This window comes from Gadus macrocephalus, chromosome 21, assembly GCF_031168955.1.
Source record: "Gadus macrocephalus chromosome 21, ASM3116895v1".
NCBI lineage: Eukaryota > Metazoa > Chordata > Actinopteri > Gadiformes > Gadidae > Gadus > Gadus macrocephalus.
This window is the reverse complement of record NC_082402.1, coordinates 16,377,106-16,404,453: the sequence shown is the minus strand read 5'-3', so window position 1 is coordinate 16,404,453 and position 27,348 is coordinate 16,377,106. Positions and strand designations below refer to the sequence as shown.

Here is a 27,348-nt window from a genome sequence, read left to right as displayed (position 1 = left end):
GGCTTTCCACTGCTCCATATTTATTTGGTCCTTGATTATTCATAAAAACAGAATCATACAATAAAGATAAACAGGCAGAATACAACGACATTCCACAAATCACCCCGATTTCAGATTTTAATTGAATGAAAACCAGAGTAAAAGGCTTTCATTTTGAATTTTTCGTCATTGAAAATCACAGCAACACATTGGAGTCCTGGAGGCTCCTGCCCCGCACACACTTGGAGTACCCCCGGTTGTCTAAGTGCAGCATGGCACACACCTGATTGAGCTTGCAGGCGTCCCTGCAGCGGATTCTCTCGTCGTAGCTCACCATGAAGTGGCTGAAATACTTGTCAAAGCTGGTGGCCTGCGGCAGCCTGAAGCTCAGGGCCAGCTGCAGCAGACTCTGGGGCCGCAGGTCCTCCAGCCCAAAGGCCTCGCTCATCACGTACTCCCGCCTCCAGTCGGCCCGCCGTCTCTCGTTGGCCTCGGTCAGGTTCAGATAGTACTGCCAGATGTCCTTTGATTCATAGGGAGAGAGAGGGAACCACAGAATGAACCACAGAGAGAAAGAAAGAAAGAAAAATAAAGAACTAAGCAGAAATGTCTTAACCTCTTATTGAAAGGCAAGGTTGATATCAGGTTAGAACAAATTCCCTACATCTATCTTTCCTGTCATCAGTATAGAGTATGTTTCAGTCAATGGTCATGACTACATCACAGTATTAGCAGGAGGTTAATACGAATACTACTAATCAACCATCAATACTATGTCATCTTGCGGCGTTGTTAAGATCCAGAAATAACGTAATGTCTGTTATTACACGGCTCTTCTCGATGCTGTGGAACGCTCAGTTCACTTGCATGGGCCTTCCCGACTTCCAGCGATGATTTATTTTTTCGATAATTGACCGTTGCTAAGCATATAATGACCGCTGTCAAGAACGGTGGATTTTTTGCCTCCGATTCAAGTCTTTGGTACCACTCCGCAAGTAGTCCGGTAACTTATCAACCCCAGCGTAGTTTGCCAGACTATTTCTTTGCTGATCAACACTACAAATGGTAATTGTAAAAAGACACACCGTGTGAAGTTATTCTTTCGTTTTGGCAAGTAGCCGTGTAATAAGCAGGATAATATATAGAACGTAATATATAGAACGTCGGCGGTCATTATTAAAAATAAGCCTATATTCTCGATGATGACCGGCGTTCTATAAATTATCCCTTACTTATACAACAGTTACTTCCGACCAAGTAATTTGATTTGACATTTGAGAGGCATTCCATGAGTTCTGATATAGAGTATAACAACACTGGGACTTTTAACTATGCATGTATCACTCCGCTTTACAGGAGTTTTAATAACCGTCAATGTTATTAACAGTCTTTATGTAGCTTAGATTGCAACAAACGTTGCAAATAAATGGAAATCTACAGATAAATGCACAAAGTAGCAAGCTAGTGTGTTTATGTGTTGCTCGGCAACAGTTCAGTCCCAGTCCAGCTGCGGATTTATTTGTGTTGGCGGTGCCAAATAAATAAATTATTACTTGTTACGTAAATAAATAAATGGCGCTTGTAGAACTGTTGAATGAAAGCAATATCACACTCAAGGTTGAGCGAGTGTGAGGACATCAAGGTTGTGATTATCCTTGGCACTCGGTCTACGGTATCGTACCTGTGACCAAATCACAGCCGTGCTGATATTCAGTACAACAGCACTGCCTCTCGTGTGATATTGCTTAATTATATGTCTGGATGTTCACATGTTTTTTTCACATTTAAACAAACAGCATCCCAAATAGCATTTAGGGAAGTTGATCTAAAAATCTGAGCATAATAAATAAAATACTTTACAAATGTTTGATTATGAATATGTAACTTTCTGAACAATAGACTTTAACTATGCTTGATCCAGGTTGTTTTTTCACAATTCTTACCAACAGCGAGAAGTCTTTGGCGTCGTAGAAAGCCATGCGGAACGCTGGGTTGTTGGAGTAAGGCTCCGACACACTCTTGATCGGTGTAACCGCCGGCGACACAAAGATAGAGTTCACTGGTTTTCCTGCAGATTACATGACAGTATAAGCATCATATCGTTGTGTACAGAGAATTCAAATAGTTACGTTGTCTCACAGTCCACCAACCTAACTATGAATTCCTAATTCCAACCTAATTGGTCAACTAGACATATAACTAGACGTGATCAACTGAGCAGGACAGCCCACCTAGCGGTGCCCACACTACAGTTTTTCTCAACACATTTTCTGAAACTATAGCTCAATTTTTCAAATCTCTAAACACAAAACTTTAAAGATTTAACCAACAGCTTCCTTTTTGAAAGTTGTAATTAGGTGGTACATACTGTTGCCATATTGCAATACAATACTGTGAATATATCATATAAATATTGCATTAACACAATTGTATCAGAATAGGATACGATGCATATTTATCTAACCAATGAGCTCCAATGGGCTAAACTCACAATCCAAGCTTCCCAGAGTCATACTGGACACCTATAGTTGATTAGAATGAGAATACACCAATACTATCTATTTTGGCAAAACTCACACTACAGTATTTGCACTGATAGGTAAAATGAAAAACACTACATTAAGAAAATTCTCAGACTGTCTTTCGGGGAATGTAATCATGCACAAGTACAAAAAGGTAACAACGTTTTTTTTTTTTTACTGTAATACAGTAACATGTTCAGCTGATCGGATTGCAAAAAAAGCTTTTCGTAGGCCAACAAAAATTAAGAATAGAAAAGTTTGTAAATGCATGTGGAATTCTGCTCCAGTTGTACTAGTCTGACTACAGGCCTGGGCAGCGTCTCTGTTACTCGGACCTCACCGGGCTCCGTCCTATTGGCTTGAGTATTAAACAAGCAGAGAAATCGATGGAGGTGAATGATTGTTCTCTGGGTATTTGGCCAGATGTTTGATGTATTTCCAAGGAAACGGAAACGTTTGTATTGGCTTTGAGTGCTGGTTCCTAACCCCATCACCCCAGCCCTCATGAGGGGACACTAGCCCTCCCTCCATGTACCTACCTTCTTCATCCAGCAGCACCATGACGCTGTCTCGGTGGGTGTGGCCATAGAAGTGGCCTGTGATCACATGGCTGTACTTTCGAAAGATGTACACCAGCCTCTCGTTGTGGCGCTTTCGTATAGCGGTGACGTCTCTGGTAAACGGCAGGTATCCGACCGGCACATGTGCTATGATGAACACCTGTAGAGAGAGTTGGAGGAGTGGTCTGGTTGGATGATTTTCAGACTATAAAGAATCTCCATTCTGGAGTACAACCGTTATTGTAAATGACCAATACTAGGTAGAGATTCATAGAGTACAATCACACAATGTAAATACTGAAATCCAAGAGCAACATGGGTTGTATATAAAATCAATCAATTGAATGAATTCCCTTTGAAATGTCCAAATGTATCCCTTTTGATTTAAGGAGCTCTCTCTCATGTTCCTGATCTTCTGAAGGCCTCTACCTTCTCCAGGTTCTGGGCAGCTCTCTCCAGAGTGCCCTGTAGCCACAGGAACTGGCCCGCGGGGTCTGTATCGTTGGCTGTGGCTTTGTCTGGACCATAGTACAGGATGGTGTTGAGACTGATCACACGCAGACCGGGCCGGGCCAGCTGGGAGTAGAAACCCCCTGGGAGAGAATCACATGGAACACACTGGTTCATGCTGCTCAAACACCTCACACCCATCAGAGAGTTCACCTGATTTATTGTATAAATCAGACATGTTCCCCTGCTTGGTCTTTTGATGGTGAAATGGCAGGATTGTCATTAATATGTCTAGAATTGTCCTGAATGTATTTAGATTCATCAACAATTAAAATGGCTTCAGTTGGAAATAGCCATGTCAATCAAGTTTTGCAGCCAGGGTGAAAATAGGAACACAGACAGACTCACAAAACCAGTAATGACACAAGAACAACAGTAAGACACATCGGCTGTTCTGACCAGTTTGGGTGCAGTTCAATGACACATTATGTATTATGACACTTCAGAGTCCTTCTTGAATTTTTTTAAAGATTATATGAGGATGTGAACCTGAGCAGCAGCAGCTTACTATGTATTATCAGATGAGAGTGGAGGGAAACAATTGAACTAAAAGCACATTCCTGAAAAACAGCCAAACAATTCTGGGATAATTTCCTAGTTAATATCTGTGAATGTTAATTTATTCTTATTTCATAGATAGTATGTTAATGTATTCACGCTAGTTTGTCTTAATGTGATCTCAATTTCGTTGGTGATACTGTATTCATTTGTTTTTACAACCTGTTCTGTTGTTATTATGCGTTATGGGCGTTTCAACAGTACCCTTATGGTACCGTTATTGGTACTGTCGGGGCTGAAGCCGGATGGCGATAGCCGCTGCAGCTACGTAAGCATCGTGACATCATAGCAGCGCGTCACAGTGTAGCCTGCTAATAAATTCAATGAAAAAGGAGAACATGACCCATTAAACAAAGAGCAACAATGGAGGGCGTCCAAGTAGGAAGGCAAACTTTTGAGCGATTCAATAAACAAAGCTTTCCCCATGTCACACAGAAGGTTAGATTCTGTCGACCAATCAACGGACGGCGTATACCCAAACGGAGGAGTACCGAAAAATAGGCACAGCTCAGAGCGCTTATTTTGGGACCAATATAACCAACCGCGCCACAACGTACCGCACCGAACCGTACCGCACCGCTCGATGGAAACGAGGCATGAGTTTACCCCTGGGGGCCCGTTTAGACCCTACCTTCACCGAGCGTACAGAGTGCCTCGTCTTGGAGCCAGGGGGCCCAGAGCTTGGCAACAGCCTGGTAGATGGCGTTAGCAGAACCGGGCATCTGGTCCTTGGAACAAAAGGGAAACACTTGTGAATGGGTTGATCGGCCTGAAGTCATGGTCCACAATGTTGCCTATTGTTGACGAGATTGAACTAGTGGGTTGGTCGGCATCGAGAGGCTGGCCTGGTGGGTGCAGTTCCCCTGGACACCTCCGTCTCACTATAGTGAACCAGAGCCAGGAATGTCCCTGTTATGTATGCAATGGATAGTTGCATCGTTATTCCCATGATTTAGGGGGGCGCACCTGTGAAATGTGTTACTTGTAACATTGTTCTGGTGCTAGTAAATCAAAAGTTACAATTGAAATCAACGTCTTGACCTGCGACCTGCGTGTCTATAACTTAATAGTTTAAGTTATGCTTATATTATATGAAGAACATAATATACCCTACATTATATATGGGAAAAGCATAGCATTTTTTATTAAAATAATCCAAGATCTCAATAGTATTGTAGTTTGTATCTTCGCGGGGCACTAACAAAGCTAACAGCGGTGGGAGTCCCGTGTGTCTCGCCGTGTTAACCTGCCCAGGAGACGGGCAGCAGAACTCCTCTCTGTAGAGACATAATTTGGCCACGATCTCTTCTCATAGGCAGAGTACTCTGCCCTAAACAACAGCCTTACTAAAACGTCAAAAACCCGGATACGTCTCATAATCCAAATGTTCCAAATGAAGATAACTTCTTTAAATCAGGTAAAAACGAATAGGGCAGTGGAGCTAAGGTTTGGCTGTTCGGCACATAGACATAGGTTTAACGGACTACGATGTGTGTGCGTGTAAACCAGGGGAGTCCAAACTACGGCCCGCAAGCCTGCACAAAACAAGAAAATTTTTGCTACAGGTGAACAAAAACGGCAGAACCAAAGAAACACACGATAGCGATAGATAGAGTGAGAGCAGACATTTTTCGACACAGGGGGAAATTATATTTCCTCAAAGAGGTCAAGGGGAAGTGTGTCTGATTTTCAATGAAACTGTGGCAGTGATAAAGGACAACAGACCTACACGTCCTACCCGGGTGCCTAGCGAAAACAAAAAGAGAAAATGTGGGAAATCAACAACGTTAGCATGTCCAGAAACACAGTTGTGCGGCAAATCGAAGAACTTAAAACATCAAGTGCCCTATCTTGCATCCGGCACAATTGACTTATCACTGCCGCATGTGTCGTTGCTAGTTTGCAACTGCCGCAGAGTGTTCTTTTCCCTCCTGCGCCACGCGTCGGTCAATCAGGGAATGATCTTGCGCCCAAGGGGCGGTTCGGCGAAAGGAGGAGGCGTGTTCTTGCGCAAACGTTCCCTGGTGTGATTTTGCAGTTTCAGAAACCACTTGCGCCACAAACTAGGAAATACCTGGTTTAAAGTCAGTGGCGCGTTGTTTAGATGCTATTTTAAGGGCGCATGCATAATGTTGCTTGTGCACCTTTGCTTCTCTCATCTACCTAGCCACACATTCTTGGTAAATTATTTGGGAAAGAACAGCTGATACAGCGGTAATAAGTTGTACTTTTAAATCAATGCATCTGCAAACACTGTACAGCAAACACATATTTTCTTGTCACAGACATCGTGTACATGCCCATAACTTTTAGGATTGATGAGTATTTGATTGTGAGAAAACATTGTTTTACCACGAGTGAGTGTTAATAAGAATGAATGAATGCGCGTGTGTGTATGTGTAAAATAATTAAAGAATGTGCACGCGCGTGTGTGCATCCATCTGTTTAAACACACCCAAACTAACGCATAATACAGTCCATGGCAATGTATATTAACGGGGGGGGACATGCATATTAGGAACACAAGTCGATAACGATAATGCATACAATACTGATAAGAAACGATGTTTATAATGTATTGCATATATCATTAAATAGAACCACAGTTACCGCATATCATATGTTATATCATACAAGTTTTCTTTGCCGAAATTTATTTGAGGACTCAGTATTTCTGAAGTTGTGGAAGAAAACCTTATTCCATGTGTGAATTAGGCCATATAATTTGGCCATAAACTGAGCCATTTGAGGTTTGAAATTCATGTGCATCTGTCTTGTCGGAGACTGCAGACGCGCTGTCAAAATGTCAACTCGTCAGATTCAAATACGCTCATCCCTTATAGGGGATGGGAGCTGGCACTCTCATTGGTTTATTGCACGTTACGCCCAAACCACACCTACGGGTAATTAGGCTACTTCAACCCTTTTTAGATTTGCGCCGAGCGCAAGAGTAATTTTTTCCGCCGGTAAAATAGCGACATCGCCGTAGAACCGCCCACAAAGCTACTTGCTCTTGGCGCTTCTCACTTGCGTTTCAGATCGTTAAAATAGGGCCCCTTGTGTCAGATAAAGCTTGTACTTCAGACTTTTACTGGGCATACGCTCATTATTTTCAGTTCGTCAGAGACAAAGATAAGAAGAACCTTAGTTAATTGCACTTTGTGTGTGAAACCAAAAGATCTCTCTACCTCACGAAATAGCAAAAGTAATTTAATGAAACGTCTAGTGCGGGGCCACGGCAACATCAAGCAAGTAACTAAAAGAAAGCAAACTGCGGATGAGAGTGGAGAAAAAAACGCTAAGCAGCAAAAACGAACATTCATCCGTTCTGCGATGCTTGAACCTCGAGAAGTGAGGAGAGTATGTAGAGTATGCATGTCGTGGCAGAGTATGATGTCGAAGATATGCTGTCTCCATCTTTTAGAAACATTGTGAGCAAGATCTTTTTCAGGCTAGCCACAAGAAGGTAAGCTTCCATTATCACGGCTTCAAAAGGTTAGTGCAACTGGGCTATCGACTATTAAAGGACAATTCCGTTACTTTGAACATTGAGCCCCCTTTCTGGCAAAATATCTGGCTATTTTCTTATTCATATTTTACATCTGCATTTCATTGGCTCTGAAGCTGTACTCTGCTAAATGACAATACAATTTAATCTAATCTCATCTATTTTCAGCATGTACTGCCAAGCAGAAAGACCTTTGCAAAGGACTTGGATAAGGCATATATGCTGTCATGGCAAAGGAATCTAAAAGGACCATTGAAGAACAGCACCACGTGTCCACCACCGCTGATATTTGGAGTGCAAATAACAGAAGCTACCTCGGGGTGACTGACTGGATTGATGGTGAAACTTTGAAATGGAGGAAGGCGGCAATAACCTCCAAACGATTCAGGGGTCGCCATACATTTGATTAAATTGCCGCTGAGATCGAGGACATTTTCTAGGAATATGGCCTTACTCACGACAAAGTTACTGCATGTGTAACTGATGACGGGAGTAACTTTGTGAAGTGCTTCAAGGAGTATCAGTATGTGGAGTCTGAAGATGAGGAGGAGGAGGAGGAGGAGGAGGAGGAGGGCGAAGGGGAAGTAGCGTTTACAGACCTTCACAGTGTACTGCCTCCCCACCATATATGCGCAGCCCATACACTTAATCTAATTGCGAACAATGAGGTTGATAAATGGTTGGCAACCAATCCAGAATCAAGAGCGGTGTACCGCAGTGCCACAGCCAAATGTTCAGCGCTGTGGACAAAGACGAGCCACTCCACAGTCGCATCAGATTGTCTGGAAGAGGTTGGTGAGAAAAAGCTGATTGTCCCTGTCATGATATGTATAAATGCAGATCATGTGTAAGCCACTGGTGGCGCTAGAGTTGAATAAACTACCACAAGATGGTTGCAACAGCTGGCTGAGTGGTGTGTCTGTTTACTATAGATCAACAACATAACATGGTGTCAGAAGTAAAAGGAAAAACACTAACGAGGATTTGCAAGGTATTGCAAACATGGAAGGACTTAAGCCGCCCGCTGGACTTGATCTACTGCACGGTAACCTGTCAGAAAACTGGAGGAGATTTCGGCAGAGTTTTGAGCTGTATTTAACAGCTGCTGGGGGCGCGAGCAAGTCAGCTAAGGTACAGTCCTCACTATTTCTCCATATAGCCGGCGAAGAGGCGGTGGAAGTGTACAATACCTTCACATTTGACGAGGAGGATGATAGGCTTAAACTGGCGATAATTCTGGAAAAATTTGAAGAATACTGCAACCCCAGAAAGAATATAACCTATGAAAGGTACAAATTTTTCACGTGTGTGCAAGGGGACATGTCATTTAACCAATACCTTACGGAGTTAAAACTAAAGGCAAAGTCATGTGAATTCGCACAGTTAAGAGAGTCCCTTATCAGAGATCGAGTTGTCTGTGGAATCACGTCTGATACGTTGAGAGAGCGATTGTTACGTGAAGTTGACATTTCTCTTGAAAAGGCAGCACAGCTGTGCCTCGCGGCAGAAACAACAAAAGTACAAATAAAACAAATGCATGAAGAGGATCACAATGCGCAATCCTTTGCAAGTGAAAGCAAGGACATAGATGCAGTGAGGCACAAGCAGACACGCGATAAAGAATACCGAAATAAAACCCAAGTAAGCATGCAAGACAAGGGTCGCACGTTTTATTGCACAAGATGTGGAACTGAGCATGTATCACGAAAATGCCCGGCTTTTGGCAAACAATGTAAGAACTGTGAGAAAATGAACCACTTTGCCAAGGTGTGTAGGTCGATGAAGACAGTGTACTCAGTAGATGATGACGACACAGATCAACAAGCAAGTCTGTTCCTTGGTGTTGTGAATGCAAAGACACAGAGACAGACAGATGAATGGACTGTTGAATTGAAATTGGATCACAAACAAGTCAAATTCAAACTTGATACTGGTGCACAGGCCAATGTAATTCCTTTCAGTCTCTTGCAAAGAATAGGGAAAAAGAACATACTACGACCAACAAATGTGAAACTTTCAACGTACACTGGAGACAAAATACCAGTGAAGGGAAAGTGCAAATGGAGCGTGAAATACAAAAAGAAAGCATTTAATCTGGAATTCATTGTTGTAAAATCAGATGCCAAACCAATACTTGGGATTCAGGCATGTGAAGAAATGGGGCTCATCAAGAGAGTTATGGCACTAAATAAAAGTGACAAAATGGATATCTTCAAGGAGTATGCTGATGTGAATGAGGGAACACTACCAGCTACCAACAGTTGAGGAAATAACCTGCAGACTCTCAGAAGCCAAATACTTCACAGTGCTGGACGCAAGCTCAGGGTTTTGGCAACTCAAACTAGACGAAGCCAGCACTCGCCTCTGTACATTCAACACTCCCTTTGGTCGTTATAGATTCCTCAGACTTCCATTTGGAATTAATTCGGCTCCTGAGGTATTCCACAGGACAGTGAGACAGCTGTTTGAAGGAATTGAAGGTGTTGAAACATACATAGATGACCTCTTGGTTTGGGGTGAGACAAAAGAGCTGCATGACTGCAGATTGAGACAAGTGCTGGAGATAGCAAGAGCCAAGAATTTCAAGCTGAATAAAGAAAAATGCAAGGTGGGCCTAGAGGAAATCAAATACCTGGGTCATATCTTCACAAAAGACGGTTTGAAACCTGATCAGACCAAGATTGAGGCTATTCTGAAAATGCCAACTCCAGAATGCAAGAAAGATGTGGAACGATTTCTGGGCGTAGTCACATATCTCGCAAAGTTCATTCCAAACATGTCCAAGCATACTGAGCCATTGCGGGGATTGACCAGAGACGATGTTGAATGGCAGTGGAAAGCTGAACAGCAGCAGGCATTCAGCACAATGAAAACGATGCTCACTGAAGCTCCTGTGCTCAGATACTATGATGTCAAGCTCCCCGTAACGCTGTCAGTGGATGCATCAAAAAGTGGACTTGGAGCCGTTCTACTTCAAGAGCTCAAGCCAGTAGCTTATGCATCGCGCGCACTGACAGAGACTGAGCAGCGCTACGCGCAAATAGAAAAGGAGATGTTAGCAATTGTGTTCGGAGCAGAGCGTTTTCATCAGTACATTTACGGAAGAGAAGTGGATGTGCAGTCGGATCACAAACCACTTGAAGTGATAATGAAAAAACCACTGAGCAGTGCTCCAGCTAGAATACAGAGACTTTTAATGAGACTGCAGAAATACCAGGTGAATGTACAGTACAAGCCAGGAAAGGAGATGTACATTGCAGATGCATTATCCAGAGCTTACTTACCAGTGACCAGCTCTCCAGATAAAGACATTGAAGCGCAGGTGCACATGGTGATCTCCAATTTACCCGTGTCAAAAGAGAAATTGGAGGAATTCAGAAAGGAAACAACAAATGATGTGACACTGACTAAACTCGTTGAAACTGTTCTTAATGGATGGCCAGAAACCAGGAGCCAAGCTGCCCAAGAAATACGAGCGTATTGGAACTTCAGAGAAGAGATCTCAGTTGTGAATGGAGTTCTGTACAAGGGAGAACGACTCATCGTTCCGGCAGCAATGAGAGGAGAAATGTTAAAGCGCATCCATGAAAGTCACTTGGGCATTGAAAGCTGCAGGCGGAGAGCAAGAGAAGTCCTTTTTCCAAGGTGGAACTCATTCTATGACGCCTATGCACGAATTACAGAAATGCCCCTCACTAACATAAGTAATCTCTTCACACAGTTTCAGATTAAATGCATGAATGACAGGGAATACCAGTTTCTCAAGGGATTGTGGCAACCCGGGCCCGAGAATGTCTAGGTGAGGCAAGGAATCACCACACGGGGCGGCTGGTTCAAAGCCCGGAGGGCGTTTATTCTGAACAGCGATCTCCCCGGAGGGCAAACGAAAATCATACACTAACTCCGAGAGCTAGGAAACAGTGAAACAAGGATTGAGCTGTCTCTGGTGGGTCTGCTTGGTCCGGGCGCGGCGCGGTTCTCCTCCCCTCGCTCGTTCGTGGGTCTCGTTATGCTCCCAGCGTCTCGCACCAACTCTCTCCTTGGATCCGGGAAAGCGCAGGTTAATAGTGTGTCTCACTTCCCCCCCCAGGTGTTTCCCATCCCCCTCGTTAGTGTGTCGGGAGTGCCGGCCTCTGGCTCCCTCTGTCGGCTGCCGCCGGTACACGCCCTCCACCACCTCTCCCCTGGGCCCTCCAGCCCGAGGGGTTGGGGGCGGGTTGCCACAGGATACTGTGCTATCATGAAGCCTTTCACAGTCGCATTGGACGTCGTGCAGGGTGAGGACTTGTTTTTAATGGGACGCTTCAATCAATGCTAGAGGTTCTAATGGCCAAAACATTGATTCCAAAGCTGCGCTACTGGCTTTCGTCTCACTGCCTAAATTTAAGCTGCGCTGGGTAAAAGAAGAACCAGAAGAGACCACATCACTTTCCTCCTTACAACGGAGGAGCCTGCAGCCCTGATGCCTGATGCCCCCAACCTGCCGCGGTCACTCCAAGTGAGGAGGACTTTTTCTCTTTAGATGAACAGGTCAGTGTCTCAGCTGATTTACCAAAGTCAGTGGAAACAGAGGTTACGTCTTACTTGAATTCTGCCCCTGTGATGGAAAGCCTCCATCAGTTTCCAAAAATTTAAATAATTGCTCTCCGTTACAATGCACCTACACCATCCAGCGTACCAGTCGAAAGACTTTTCAGTCTCGGGAGTCTTGCGCTCACTCCAAAACCTAACTTTTTTAGGTTGGCCGATTAGTATGTAGTGAATAGGATAGCTACCCACCATAGAATCTCAACAAGGCTATAAGTTAATTTTACCAGCCTTGTTTGGCTGCATGCTACCTCTGTTTATTTATTTGGTAGTAACAGGTCCTCTGTTTAGACTTTTATTTCCATTTGTTCATGTATAGCAACTTAATTAAATTTTAAGCACTTTGATTGTGATTTGTAATTTTGAAAAATGTGTCTATCCCCACAAAAGCAATAGCAATAGGTCTAGCTATGTCGTTATGCTGTGAATTCTCTGTGAATAAAATAAAATAAAGGGTTGTGTATCTTGTCATGATTCTATTTTCAAATATACAGTAGGGTCCAGCTCTAGTGATTTCAATATAAATACCTAAAGATACAGTATTTCTATTATAAAATGCATTGCACCATGAGCCATAACTGCAACCATTTTATTGTACTTTTGTTAGCCTTAAGCCTAGTCATTATGCCACACCACATCACCTCCTGCTGTGTAATGATCTGCATTGAACAAAAGATCTATCGAGAACACCAAATCCATATTTCCTGTTGTTTTGGTGAAAGTAATGCAAAAGTAGCACAATGCATTACAATCCAAAGACAGTAATATTGTAATGTAACTAATTACTTTGAAATTACAGTAACAAGTAATAAATAATGCATTACGCTCTTGATGTAACTTGCCCAACACTGCTGACCACTGACCAGTTCTCATTGGCCATTGACCAGTTCTCCATTCTTACAGGGTAAGAACGTTCTCTTAGTGTTCCATATAATTTGTATAGTTCAGATTTATATATGTGTCACGGTCTTGTGATTTATACTGTGCTATCAGACACGATATCTTGGACGACAGAGGGACGTCTTTTTCATGAGCATTCAGTGAGTAATACGATTTGCTTGTGTGTTCCTCATAATTAAGATTAATGATATTATTCAGGAAAGCTATAGATATCCATCTCTTTCATTTATTAGGTGAGTTAAACTTATTAAACTTATGAAGAACATTAGTTGAGCGCTGCATGCAGCGCTCAACTAATGTTCTTCATAAGTTTAATTCTTTCTTTCTTTCTTTCTTTCTTTCTTTCTTTCTTTCTTTCTTTCTTTCTTTCTTTCTTATTCTCTACAAATTTGGGGACCTATCTCCTTCCTAAATTTTTCACCTAGAGACTCCATTAAAATTGTAATATCCAGAATAGAATATAAACACAAGTAACTAAGGGATTGTTGTTACATTCATCATAGATCAGCCGACTAAAAAGAGACAGAGAAACCCAATGTCGGAGGAACAGAAGAAGAGAAAAGGGAGACTGACCGACAGAGAGGCCAGACACGAGTAAACGTTGGGCAAGCTTTTCAGGAATAGCGTGAACTGAAAGAAAAAGAAGACTGCAAATCAGACTCCGACTTGGCCGTGTTGCTTTTGAAATTGAAAGTACCCTTGGGTGAACTTTGTCCTCGTGGTATTCTTGATGTTGATAGTCTCTGTACACATGTGTTTGATCAAACCATTTTGTTGTGAGCCTTGTAAAAATTGTTTTCTCGACCGTTTTGTTGTGAGCCCTGTATGTTTCTAGCTTGCTTGGTTGCAACCATATAAACACCTTTGTTTCCATTGGTGTTTTGCTGTTCGTTTGTCTCGTCCCCCTGATACAGACTGAATCCCCGAATCCAGGTTCTTGTTTATTTAGATTATTATGTTGGCCAACACTCTCACACTGAGTGTTCTGTTCAACCTAAGATAAAACAATTATGATCGAGGATATAAATTCTCCCCGTAAACTATAAAAAAGGATGGCTTTATGTTTATTGCAATACAAATACACCATTTTAAAAATGTATAACCTTGCCTACACTTCATGAACATTTACTTCGGACATGGCTCCACGCATTCGCCGGCTTCTTTGAAAACAAATGCACATGGCTCGCGTAGAAGTGCATGGGGAAGGGTCGTCAACGAGTTGTTACGACAGTGTTGTAAAATATCTACTACGAAGCTGTAGGGGGCGCTGTGTAGAGAAATGTGCGTGCCAAAACCAAGAAAACAGCGAAGAAATTCCCGAAGTTGCATAGTGGGCCTTTAAGACGTAACTAAATACATTTTTAACCGTTTATCTTCGTTCAAACCATTTAACAAATCTACACAACTGTATCTTCAATAATATCCAAACGGAATTTCGATATAATTTAAACTTTATTCAGAATCACAGTTTTAGTTTCATACTGGCTTTGTTTTCAGTTGGTCTCATTGATTTACGTTGACGCTGGAGCGTGAGGACGTTCAGCAGTGTTGCCAGATTGGGCGGTTTTTCTCGCCGGATAGTATCCGTCTGCGTCCTGCAAGACGGAGGCGTGACTTGTAGTAGGCATAACTTGTAGTAGGAGGTGTGTCTTGTACTTTTCTAAATCGCGAAGTGTGAATTGTAGTAGGCGTAACTTGTAGTAGGAGGCATGTCTTGTACTTTTCCAAATCGCGGAAGTGGGCATTAGTATCCTTCTGCGTCATGCAAGACGGAGGCGTGACTTGCAGTAGGAGGCGTGTCTTGTACTTTTCAAAATGGTGGAAGTAGGAGGCGTAAATGTATTTGAATCAGATGACTAGATAAGTATGACAGTTCTTTAACTTATATTAGCCCGTGTCTATCTCCTTGTTGTGTGTCCTTGTGTATATTGTGTTTTTCCTTTTTGGGACAATAAAGTTAAACTGAACTGAACTGTCTAGTGCTGTGTCTGAAATCACACACTTCTATACTTACGCTTACTTTTTTGAGTGCACTTTGCACAAAAACGGAGAGTGTGCCAAAACGCAGTGCACTAGAAGTACCTCGGTGGCGCACTTAAAACAATCTAAAACTTGAGTGTGGACCGATAGACACTTTCCACCCTCAACAGCCACCATCTTGTCTACGTAGCGGAGGGGGCGGGAATTTCAATTCGGAAAATGGAGGACATTGTAACATTTGAGACCAACGTGCTCAACAAATTTGGTTTGTTTTTCAGTACAACTACAATGTTTTAGGCTGCATTCGACCAGTGTTTTTATGTTGTTAATTCTGTAATCAGCTGGAATCAAGAACGATAACTTGAATACTGCTAGACCGCTAATACAGGCGACTAACGGAAATGATCAAGCAGAAAGAAAAAAAAACACAGAAGAAGAACCGTCAAACTGCAAAGTCATTTCCAGTAGGTGTGCGAAGGCTGTTTTGACAGTGCACTGTAGAAATGAGAGCACTGCGCCTATAAGTAAGTGTACTGATAATGAAGTGCACTCAATGTAAGTGCACTTACGTAAGTGTGCGATTTCAGACACAGCACAGTACTTGTCTAAATTGCGGAAGTGATCTGTATGTAGCAGTGGTGCGCGGGTAGGGTGACCAGATGTCCCGCTTTGTGCGGGACAGTCCCGCATTTCCATGACTTTGTACACGTCCCGCAAATTGAGACGTTGTCCCGCATTGTTATTGACAGTCAGACTCGATTTTTTTCTTTTTTGGGAATGCGTGTTTTATAATCTTGCATTTATCTTAGCTGTGTGCGGAGACAGCAGTGAGGGCTGTCATCAGGGGGAGGGGCGGGCTGTTGGATCACGTCAATCAAACTGGGACGCGGACGCCGGTTAAGGGCACGCGCACCAACAGGCAATACAAAGGCGATCCTCCCCCCCACCACCCCCCCCAGCTCGGAGGGGGGGGTGGTACGCCTAGAGCGTAATATCACAAAAAACTGGGCCTGCCCACTTTGTCCCGCATTGTCCCGCACAAACGTAGTCTTTGTCCCACTTCTGGTGAATTGGGATCTGGTCACCCTATGCGCAGGTACATAAATGACCGCAACTCGGACCTCAAATATTAGACCTCATATAAAAATAATCTTAACATGATCTTACTTCAGACTTCGACTTCAAGGAAGAGCTGAACCGGTATGAACCGTTATTTAAAATACTTTTTTTTACCGCAAAAAGAGGAAGATCTCACGTGGACCGCTATTTAGAAGTACAAGACACGCCTCCTCCTACTACAAGTTACGCCTACTACAAGTTACACCTCCATTCCAGGATGCATACAGTCAGGCACTGTTGCCGGATTGGGCTGTTTTTTTCCCCCACTCTATTGAGCTACTTTTAATCACGCACCGACACACACACACACACACACACACACACACACACACACACACACACACACACACACACACTGCTTTGGACCCATTCTTGCCTCTATAACTCTTTGTTCTGAGAAGCAGCACATGATCTGTTGTTCCCATGGAGTCATTAGAAGTGGTAATGAGACATATATTGCACTGTTTGAGGAGACCAAGACTAAAGAATTTCATTGCCAGCGACTGCTCTGTAATTGTTGTGCATATGACAATAAAACCATCTTGAATCATCTTGCACACACACACACACACACACACACACACACACACACACACACACACACACACACACACACACACACACACACACACACACACACACACACACACACACACACAGGATTGTCTTAACAAATGCCTTGCTTAAAAGCAACTCTGTTTTTTACCTTGTCAAATTAATATAATTTTATGTTTGTTTTATGTTTACAGCATTCTGAGGTTTATTTCTAAATTACTTTGCCTGTTACAGCAGAAAACAGTAAAATAATGTTTAGCTATTTTTAGGCCACTACCACTGTCATCTATAATTGCTGTAACATGTCAGTGTAAATGTTTTACAGCAACATGTAGGTTATTTGCAGTATTTCATGTAGTTTCTGTAATTGTATTTACAGAATTTATTTGTATATTTGTTTTGGAGCAGTTACCTTGCAACTAAGGTTGCAAGCAAAATCCAAGAAACATCTTCATATTGTAAAAAAAATAGATATACAATACAATACAATACAATAGCATGCTGTATTGTGCTTTATATTACATAGCACTATACTGATAGTAATTGTGTTGGCAACTTTAATTTCAGTTTGTTAAGGTGTACCATTCTGATGTTCCCTGGTTAGTCGGGGCTCTGTGCTGCAGTGGTTTAATTGCCTGAGATCAGAAATCCACCAGTTTTTGAAAGAGAAGGACCAACCTCTTCATGAGCCGAGTAACCCTCTATTGGCTGCAGACCTGGCTTTTTAGTTGATCTTACTGATCACCTTAACACACTGAACAAGACCATACAAGGCAAAGACCAGTTCATACCACAACTTAATGCTTTTATTCTGTGGGGAAAACTATCTCTTTGAGACACAACTACGCACTTTCAATGGCAACATTGAAAGTGCTTAGTTTTGTCTCAATTGCTCTCAGGTATCAGATGTGCTTTTCCAACGGTCGGCTAAAAAGGGGAAATATGTGTCTTTGTCTCTGTCATGACACAATTCAGTCAGCGCTTCTAAGGATTTTCTATCATTGAGAAAGAAATCAAGCTGTTCCTCCCAACCTTATTAAAGCAGAAGAAGTGGAAAAGAGTCTGCAATTACAAATGATCAAAATGCAGTGTGATATTCTCTGAGGAATCAACATCAGCTTCTCTCCCTAATGGACTTCTACCGGAGCTAAATGCCAAGTTTCCTCTGCAGTTTACAGGAAAGCAGTTCCTCTGAACTGCATTCAGAGAATGCTGTTCTTTCCGCATGCAGTTCAGACCTTAACCAGGTAACACTGGAATCTGTACTGATCAAAAGTTTAAAAAAACTGATGTGAACAGCTAAACAAAGGAATTTTTATTTTTATTATGATACGAGTAAAATTCTCAAGTGAGCACTAAGACTTGCAGGGTCAATGAAAAATGGCCTCTTGCCCCATCTCGGATAGCCCATGGCTTAGTTGACACATGATCTCACACGCTTCTGCTGCTTTCAGGCGTCAAGGCCTGGCACCTGATTCACACTGGATGCTTCAATAGATTTCCGACGTCAGCCCTGAAAAGTAGGGCCCAAGTAGGACCCAAAATTGTTCTAAACCACTCCAAATCAGGTCCAAGGAGGTGGCAAAGAGCTGACCGTGGTGTGAAAGGACAAGGCTGTACCTGAGGCCAGTAGTCATGGTTACCCAAGGCAGGGAAGACAGGTAGTGTGGGGAAGTGGTCTCTGATGGTCTCAGACATGTTCCCGATCGCCTGGATCACCAGGTCAGTGGACAGCTCAAAAGCCGGGACGTGGGGCGGACTGTCCCTGGAAGAATGAAACAGTTGTTGGCCACAAGGCTTCAGAGGAACAGCTGTGGAGAGAGAGGCTATGCTACTGGGGCCAGGGGTCCATATTGGGATCACTTATGGATTAATTAGCAGCATACCATGAGGAGCAATGAAGTGACACCATAGGCCGGGGCTGAATCGGATAGTTTCCACTAGGGGTTAAAAGGTACTCAGATAGCGGTGAGACCATGTGATGAACTTCTCACTTCTACATTAACACGAGGAAGCAAGAAAATCAAGATATGAGGATATTGTGGTGGGATAATAACACAAACACCCGCAAACGCACACGCACACACGTACATACCCAGTCCATATGATGAAATCTGCCTGCGGGGTCATATGGTTCATGTGATTGAAGGCTGACTGGATGAGGCTGTAGGGAGAGTCGCACAGGAAGTCCCCATAAGGGCCTGCGTTGGCGGCGGGCGCCCCTTTGGATGACAGGCAGACCTTGGTGGGGTCATCGGCCAGGTGGTAGCTGGCGTCTAGATGGAGGTCTGTGATGTGCCAAAACCTCCCTGGCAGCCGAAGATGACCGTTGCGGGTAGCGTCTGACACCAACACAGAGAAAACATTTCTTACCCTTCCACCTCCAGTAGACTGAGATCAAGTCTTCTGATCTGGACAACATACTAGGCCTGGTGTATTTCAACCTATATTATTTGAATGTATTTGTGTGGGAGGATTTGCATCAGTGAGATTTCAGTTTCAATTGTTTTAAATCAGTTTATATATTTATTGTATTTTCCGTTTTTTTTTTCAGTTACACTTTACTCTTAAGGGATTCTTTGTCGGTTATATTTCAACATTAGTTTGTGAGATCCATTTCCATTTTGTTTCCCTTTCATAATATACTCATATTCTGAGTATAGTTACAGAATGGATACTATACGTTATGTGTTGACGTTATGTGTTTTCCCACCAGTAGGCCTACAGGGGGACAGCTATGGAAAGCCAAGAAGGCCACAATCCGGACCTAGAATGGCGCGGTAAAAGTGCAAAACCGCACGGATTCCGTACGGTTTGGCAAGAATTCCGTACGGAATCCGTACGGTTTCCGTACGGTTTTGAATGACTAATAGCCGCGGCTATTAGTCATTCACTCCGGCTATTAGTCATTCACTCCGGCTATTAGTCATTCACTCCGGCTATTAGTTATTCACTCCGGCTATTAGGTATACAGAACGAGCCCCTCCCTCTTCTTTGCTTGACCACTAAGTTTGAAGGCTGTCTAACCGATCAGAGCTGCAGTGCCTCGATGTTTCGCTGTAACATAAAGCTGTGTTGTCTTTACTAGTTTCACTACAATGTAATGACCACCATTAGCTAGTGGAAAATACATTTGTGTCTAGTACAGCGATATATTTGTATATGTTAGGCTATATATTGAGATGGCAGTGTGCGAAATACCCGACAATATTCGGGGATGTCCTCATCCCCAGATTGTTCTCGATATGCAGTAGCCAGCTAGGCCATAACATTACATAACATGAACATGAACTGAATAAATGCCAGGTATATAGCATATCAGAGACGGGCACACAATCAGTGCATTTGCAAATGAGAGCCTGCAGTATGACCGATCTTGTGACATGTGGTCGGAGAGAGTCGTGTGTGTGTGTGTGTGTGTGTGTGTGTGTGTGTGTGTGTGTGTGTGTAGAGCAAGTTGTTGAAGGAAGTGTTTCTATTTGACGTTACAATATTTCATGGATGCAAGCAAGCCAAGACAATCAATCTATATCTATAGCCTACATGACAACACACACACACACACACACACACACACACACACACACACACACACACACACACACACACACACACACACACACACACACACACACACACACACACACACAGAGCCCGACCGATATATCGGCAGGCCGATATTATCGGCCGATATTAGGCATTTTTCAAACTATTCGGTATCGGCATTATAATGGCCGATAAATGAATATTAAAAAAAAAAAAAGTTTGTCCACCAGAGGGTGCTCTAACGCCCCAAACCCGCTGATTCAGGCAGAGTGAATGACGGAGATCGACGGAGATCATCGGTGTTGTTCATAGCTGTGTTCGAAATCATTCCCTATCACGGATATAGTGCACTATATAGGGTGCTCGCCATTTTGCAGTGGTGTTCGAATTCTCAGTGGTTAATTTCATGCACTAAAATTTGAGTGTACATACGATGTTCCCTACTTGTTACTCCGAATACCACAATGCAATGCGGTAGTGTTCTTCCGGAGGAGAAGAAGAAGCTGAATAACCGCGAAAACTAATACATTTAATGATGGAGTCTCCGGCTTTCGTTTAGCGATGTCAACAATTTAATTGGGAGTTAACATAGAAAATGTAATATTCAAAATTAATAAAAAAAACTTGATCAAGGAAATGTTGCATTCAACATCAATACAAGCTCCAGCTTTCCTCGGGATTGCCCGGTTTGTTAACATGATGTGGGAGCATCTGTCTGCGTCACACAAATACCCGGCGCATTTACTGACGCAAATGACGCTTAGAAATGTTCAGCGTAGTGTCCGAATTCTCGTTTGTTTGTTCCCCATATAGTGCACTATATCATAAACACTATATAGGGAATAGTGAGGGAGTGAATAGGGAATGATTTCCAATACAGCTCATGTGTGCAAGTGTGTTCATGGTAAGTTGGCAACTGTCACAAGACATACATTGCTTGAATAACAATTAAAAGAACATCCCCATCAATTCTCTAAAGTCGATAAGCATGACTTAATTCATGACTACCATGTCCAGTTTTGCTGTTGTTACGTGTTAGTTGAGAGTGAAAAGGATTTAAAGGATAACTACAAATAACCAATGTTAGGGAAATCTGTTTGTTTTGTTGCGCGTTTCTGGATTATTTTTTTTTATATATATATCGGCGATATATCGGCATATCGGATTTTTTTAATCACAAAATATTCGTATCGGTATCGGCCTTAAAAATCCTATATCGGTCGGGCTCACACACACACACACACGACACGCACACACTTTAAACACACTGGTAAAGCAATAGGAGCCTGCATTGGCTAAAGTTGTTGCGATGCGCGTTATTTTATAACAGGGAGGGGCAAAGTTGTGCATTACAATGCAAACACGACAATAATTGGCACCGTTCTTGCGCACTCAGAAGAACATGAACTGAATAAATGCCAGGTATATAGCATATCGGAGACGGGCACACAATCAGTGCATTTGCAAATGAGAGCCTGCAGTAGGACCGATCTTGTGACATTATTTAACCATCCATCTACAGCTAATACGATCAGACAGATACATCATTGATCACATAAAAGCCCACAACAAGCCCAACATCACCACGGCAGGTGCGCTCTCTCTCGCACATTCACACAATCACTCCAACTTCTCCAACTCCAAGGGAAGACTGTTTCACTAAGACCACAAACAACCACAACTAAACAGCCTACATATCCACAACAATGCACAAAAATCAGTTCATTGCGTCTATCTTCTGTTTGCCGCACATGGCTAATTTGCATACTTGCACATGACTGTCGGCTCCGCTTGTCAAAAAAATAGAACGTATTTGTGAATAAATGCTTTTCATTCTGAATATTGGACTTGGTGAGCTTAAATATGCTACATTTAAGTGACCTTTAGTGAGATGGCCTAAAACGGAATACAAATGAATTATTCTAGGACATAGGCTTTCAGGATCAATGTAATGCACAACTTTGCCCCTCCCTGTTAAAATAACGCGCATCGCAACAACTTTAGCCAATGCAGGCTCCTATTGCTTTACCAGTGTGTTTAAAGTGTGTGCGTGTGTGTGTGTGTGTGTGTGTGTGTGTGTGTGTGTGTGTGTGTGTGTGTGTGTGTGTGTGTGTGTGTGTGTGTGTGTGTGTGTGTGTGTGTGTGTGTGTGTGTGTGTGTGTGTGTGTGTGTTGTCTCATCTCATCTCATCATCTCATTTTCGTCCGCTTATCCGGGGTCGGGTCGCGGGGGGAGCAGCTCGAGCAGGGGGCCCCAGACTTCCCTTTCCCGGGCCACATTGACCAACTCTGACGGGGGGATCCCGAGGCGTTCCCAGGCCAGTGTTGAGATATAATCTCTCCACCTAGTCCTGGGTCTTCCCCGAGGTCTCCTCCCCACTGGACGTGCCTGAAACACCTCCCAAGGAAGGCGCCCAGTGGGCATCCTTACCAGATGCCCGAACCACCTCAGCTGACTCCTTTCCAAGTAAAGGAGCAGCGGCTCTAATCCGAGTTCCTCACGGATGGCTGAGCTTCTCACCCTATCCCTAAGGGAGACGCCAACCACCCTTCTGAGAAAACTCATCTCGGCCGCTTGTACCCGCGATCTCGTCCTTTCGGTCATCACCCAGCCCTCATGACCATAGGTGAGGATAGGAACGAAGATCGACCGGTAGATCGAGAGCTTTGCCTTGCGGCTCAGCTCTCTTTTCGTTACAACGGTGCGGTAAAGCGAACGCAATACCGCCCCCGCTGCTCCTATTCTCCGGCCAATCTCACGCTCCATAGTACCCTCACTCGCGAACAAGACCCCGAGGTACTTGAACTCCTTCACTTGGGCTAAGGACTCATTTCCTACCCGGAGTAAGCAATCCATCGGTTTCCTGCTAAGAGTCATGGCCTCAGATTTAGCGGTGCTGATCCTCATCCCAGCCGCTTCACACTCGGCCGCCAGCCGATCCAGTGAGTGCTGAAGGTCACAGGCCGATGATCCCATGAGGACCACATCATCTGCAAAAAGCAGTGACGAGATCCTCAGACCACCAAACTGCAACCCCTCCCCACCACGACTACGCCTCGATATCCTGTCCATGTATATCACAAACAGGATTGGTGACAAGGCGCAGCCCTGGCGGAGCCCAGCACCCACCGAGAACGAAACTGACTGGCTGCCGAGGACGCGAACACAGCTCTCGCTTTGGGAGTACAGGGTGTGTGTTGTCATGTAGGCTATAGATATAGATTGATTGTCTTGGCTCGCTTGCATCCATGAAATATTGTAACGTCAAGTAGAAACACTTCCTTCAACAACTTGCTCTACACACACACACACACACACACACACACACACACACACACACACACACACACACACACACACACACACACACACACACACACACACACACACACACACACACACACACACACACACACACACACACACACACGTCACAAGATCGGTCATACTGCAGGCTCTCATTTGCAAATGCACTGATTGTGTGCCAGTCTCCGATATGCTATATACCTGGCATTTATTCAGTTCATGTTCATGTTATGTAATGTTATGGCCTAGCTGGCTACTGCATATCGAGAACAATCTGGGGATGAGGACATCCCCGAATATTGTCGGGTATTTCGCACACTGCCATCTCAATATATAGCCTAACATATACAAATATATCGCTGTACTAGACACAAATGTATTTTCCACTAGCTAGTGGTGGTCATTACATTGTAGTGAAACTAGTAAAGACAACACAGCTTTATGTTACAGCGAAGCATCGAGGCACTGCAGCTCTGATTGGTTAGACAGCCTTCAAACTTAGTGGTCAAGCAAAGAAGAGGGAGGGGCTCGTTCTGCATACCTAATAGCCGGAGTGAATAACTAATAGCCGGAGTGAATGACTAATAGCCGGAGTGAATGACTAATAGCCGCGGTTATTAGTCATTCAAAACCGTACGGAATTCTTGCCAAACCGTACGGATTCCGTACGCATTCCGTGCGGTTTTGCACTTTTACCGCGCCATTCTAGGTCCGGATTGTGGCCTTCTTGGCTTTCCATAGACAGCTGTCCCAGGGTGGTTTCTACCGGTTGGTTTTTAATGCGACCAATACACTTCATGAATCATGATGATAGATTTCAGTCACATAATATAGAGTTATATAAAGTATTTTTTTTCCCCAATATTCCCCACCGCCACTGGACGGTGTGAGGCATCATGCATTGATCTCCTTATCGTTTTGGTAATCCCGTTTAAACACTACAATCTCACCTCTGACGAACAGGCGAACGTCTTCCGCCGGCGCCGCGACGAGGAGAGCTGGGTACATCAGTAGAAAGCCCCCGAGGGAGAGGAGAGGGAAACGTCCCATCGTTGATTCTTAAACCTGGGCAGGCATAGGCTGCTGACGGAGCAGGCGGTATCTTTAATGCTGTCACCTTATAGTTAGTGTCAAGTTTATGTTTACGGCTGTCTCTGTAAACAGGAAGTCAAACGGTCATGTGACAGGGACGACCCAATATGCCTGGACATTTGAACCACACGCTGCTCTATGAACATCCCCATGGCTTTAGAACATCATACAGAACTTGATAACATCCCACACATCTCTATAACATCCCACACAACTCTATTTTCATCCCACACAGCCAAGTTATTGATAAATTCACCGACAGCATTATCATACATCCTCATTTTGGGGGAGAACCTGAGATGACAGAACCAAATGAGACTGATCAAGATCGGTGACAATTGATGAATGATGTGAATTACGGTATTAAAGAAAAAAGCCCACTTGTTTTCATAGTACTAGACTAATATACTAAGTTAGAGTAACTGGTATTTTTAAGGGATATTGAGTAGGCCTACTATAGGCCTAGATAAACCTTATAAAACCTTAACCCTCCGCATTGTGTCTGATAAAATTACAATTCATAATGTTTGCACATGTAATATGCACAATAGGATACAACACAACAGACCCAGAAAATTGCATTTGGCCTTTTATTTTATTTTATTTATTTTATATAAGATGATCCATCACAATGAAAATGTAATAAAAAAAACTGAAAAATAAGTAAAGAAAAACATAACCACTGTGTTAAAACATTTGGAGCATGTTGGATTGAAAAGTTCAACATAATAGCCTGCAGTTAATAAAAGCCTGACAACAAGAGACGTCACACCAGTCATGCCTTCTCATACGTCCGCACAGCGTGGATGTCTTCAAACGTCAAGCTCTGCATAAAAGGTTAAATGAAAACGACACATTAATTAAGGACCCAGATCAACCACAGTACTGTACCTTTGCAAAGCGCAAACAATGTATACTTCACAAAGTAAAATTATTTGCCTAACTTATTGCCAGTCTAGATTTTGAGTCTAGATGAAAGTGCCTAGATTTTGATTGAGAAGTTGAAATACATTAAAGTGCCAGATTGACTGGGCGGTGTTCCTACTAAGGACCGGGCCTAATGGGCATGCTCAGTGGCTCAGTGCATATTTGTCCTGCGTCTGTCCAAATCCTTAAGCCCAGCCTTAACTGAACCTAGGCCAGAAGCTTATGTATTTGATATTTAAGTCATGACCAGCTATGTTATCGTAGGCTAAAGAATTGTTTCCTGTGCTAAATGAGCTGACATATGTTTGACAAGACAAGCTAGGACATTCATTGGATACTAGTAGCTGAGTGTCAAGGTGTCCCTGAGCAAGCCACCTCACCCTGACTGCTCCTGACGAGCTGAGTGTCGTCAGTATGTGAATGGGTTAACGAATGGTTGTAAGTCACTTGGATAAAAGCGCCAGCAAAACCCCTGTAATGTGAAAATGTAAATGTAATACTAGCAGACATATTAAGTCCTTTCAGGCCGCCATGCTATTGGAGACTAAGGTAGCCCACAGAAACGCCTATGGTTACAACTTGTATCTAACATATAATAATGATATGCTTTAAGGATGTGGGTTTTCCCACTCTCCAGTTAGAGTACAGCCAGCAAAACATTAGAAGAGTCAATGAATGGTTGATTATATTTGTCTGTGCCTTCAAGCATCATATTCGGCCAGCGAGTGAAAACAGATGGAATTCAGATATTGGCCTTTTGAGGTGTTCGGTTGTATGTTACCGTATTCTAGTTATATAAAGTCAAACATCAATTAATAATCACAGCCGGATAATGATTATTGTAATGTGTAATTGATGCGTCATTACCATGACCATCTTGCCATCCTGAATTTCTCTGACAAACTTGGTTTCTTTGCCATCCCACTTCTGGACTTGGATGAGTTGATGACCCTCCAGGCTGACAGTGGTCTGTAGAGTTAGGGAAGAATTTGGTGTCAGTGCCTGAAAACATGTTCTAAACCACTCAGTAAAGATAATAGGTCTCTTTAGATCAACTCATTGTGCTGGAACAGAGGACGATACTGGATCAAAGAGGAAGGCTGTGTGCCTGTCAATCTACCTTGCAGCTGCGGTCATCCGCCGTGGCCTCGTCAAACTCCTCTCCCAGGCTGAAGGAGATCTCGGTGTTCTTGAAGGTGCTCTGGGTCTGGATCACCAGCTTTTCCCCGTCCTGGCGGATCACCACCGTGGGCTTGGTCACGTTGCCCACCTGCCGGGTGGCGAAGCCCACCCCTGTCAGGAGATCCGCTCACATCAGATCACATGCCTTGGCACTGGTAGCACACAGAACAAGAGATGGAGGCCAACTCACCCAGGGCCTTCATGTAGTCATCAAAGTTCTCGCTGTGGACTAGTTTCCAGGTGGCACAGAAGGCTTCGACCATGGTGGAGCTGAGAGAGTCAGGAGGAGAGTGAAGCTTTGGGAAACTTTTCTCTTCATCCTTGAACCCTTCTCGCACTCATTAATATGTACACTGGGGGCTGGCCTGTCATTGGCTCAGGAGATTTTCCCCAACATGTGATAGGTCTAAAGAAACCCCCTTCACCCCCACTGTTTAAACTGGGTCAGGGCTCCAGCTCAACCAGACTCCCTGTTGTCTTTTACGGGCATTTACTATTAATGACATGATCAGACATT

At 43.4% G+C, this 27,348-nt stretch overlaps 2 protein-coding genes across 2 annotated transcripts; both read right to left on the bottom strand.

Moving 5' to 3' along the window:
- Positions 1–24,826, bottom strand: smpdl3a (sphingomyelin phosphodiesterase acid like 3A). The gene is made up of 8 exons (XM_060041056.1): positions 24,581–24,826; positions 18,874–19,120; positions 18,399–18,543; positions 4,761–4,857; positions 3,491–3,654; positions 3,041–3,221; positions 1,923–2,047; positions 1–502 (listed from the first exon to the last, which is right to left on the bottom strand). The coding sequence occupies exons 1-8, from the start codon at positions 24,678–24,680 to the stop codon at positions 176–178; spliced, it is 1,386 nt and encodes a 461-aa protein (XP_059897039.1). The 5' UTR covers positions 24,681–24,826; the 3' UTR covers positions 1–175.
- Positions 24,827–25,298: 472 nt separating this feature from the next.
- LOC132449421 (fatty acid-binding protein, brain-like) lies at positions 25,299–27,181 on the bottom strand. Its single transcript, XM_060041057.1, has 4 exons — positions 27,022–27,181; positions 26,770–26,942; positions 26,517–26,618; positions 25,299–25,548 (listed from the first exon to the last, which is right to left on the bottom strand). The coding sequence occupies exons 1-4, from the start codon at positions 27,092–27,094 to the stop codon at positions 25,498–25,500; spliced, it is 399 nt and encodes a 132-aa protein (XP_059897040.1). The 5' UTR covers positions 27,095–27,181; the 3' UTR covers positions 25,299–25,497.
- Between the last annotated feature and the right edge of the window lie 167 nt (positions 27,182–27,348).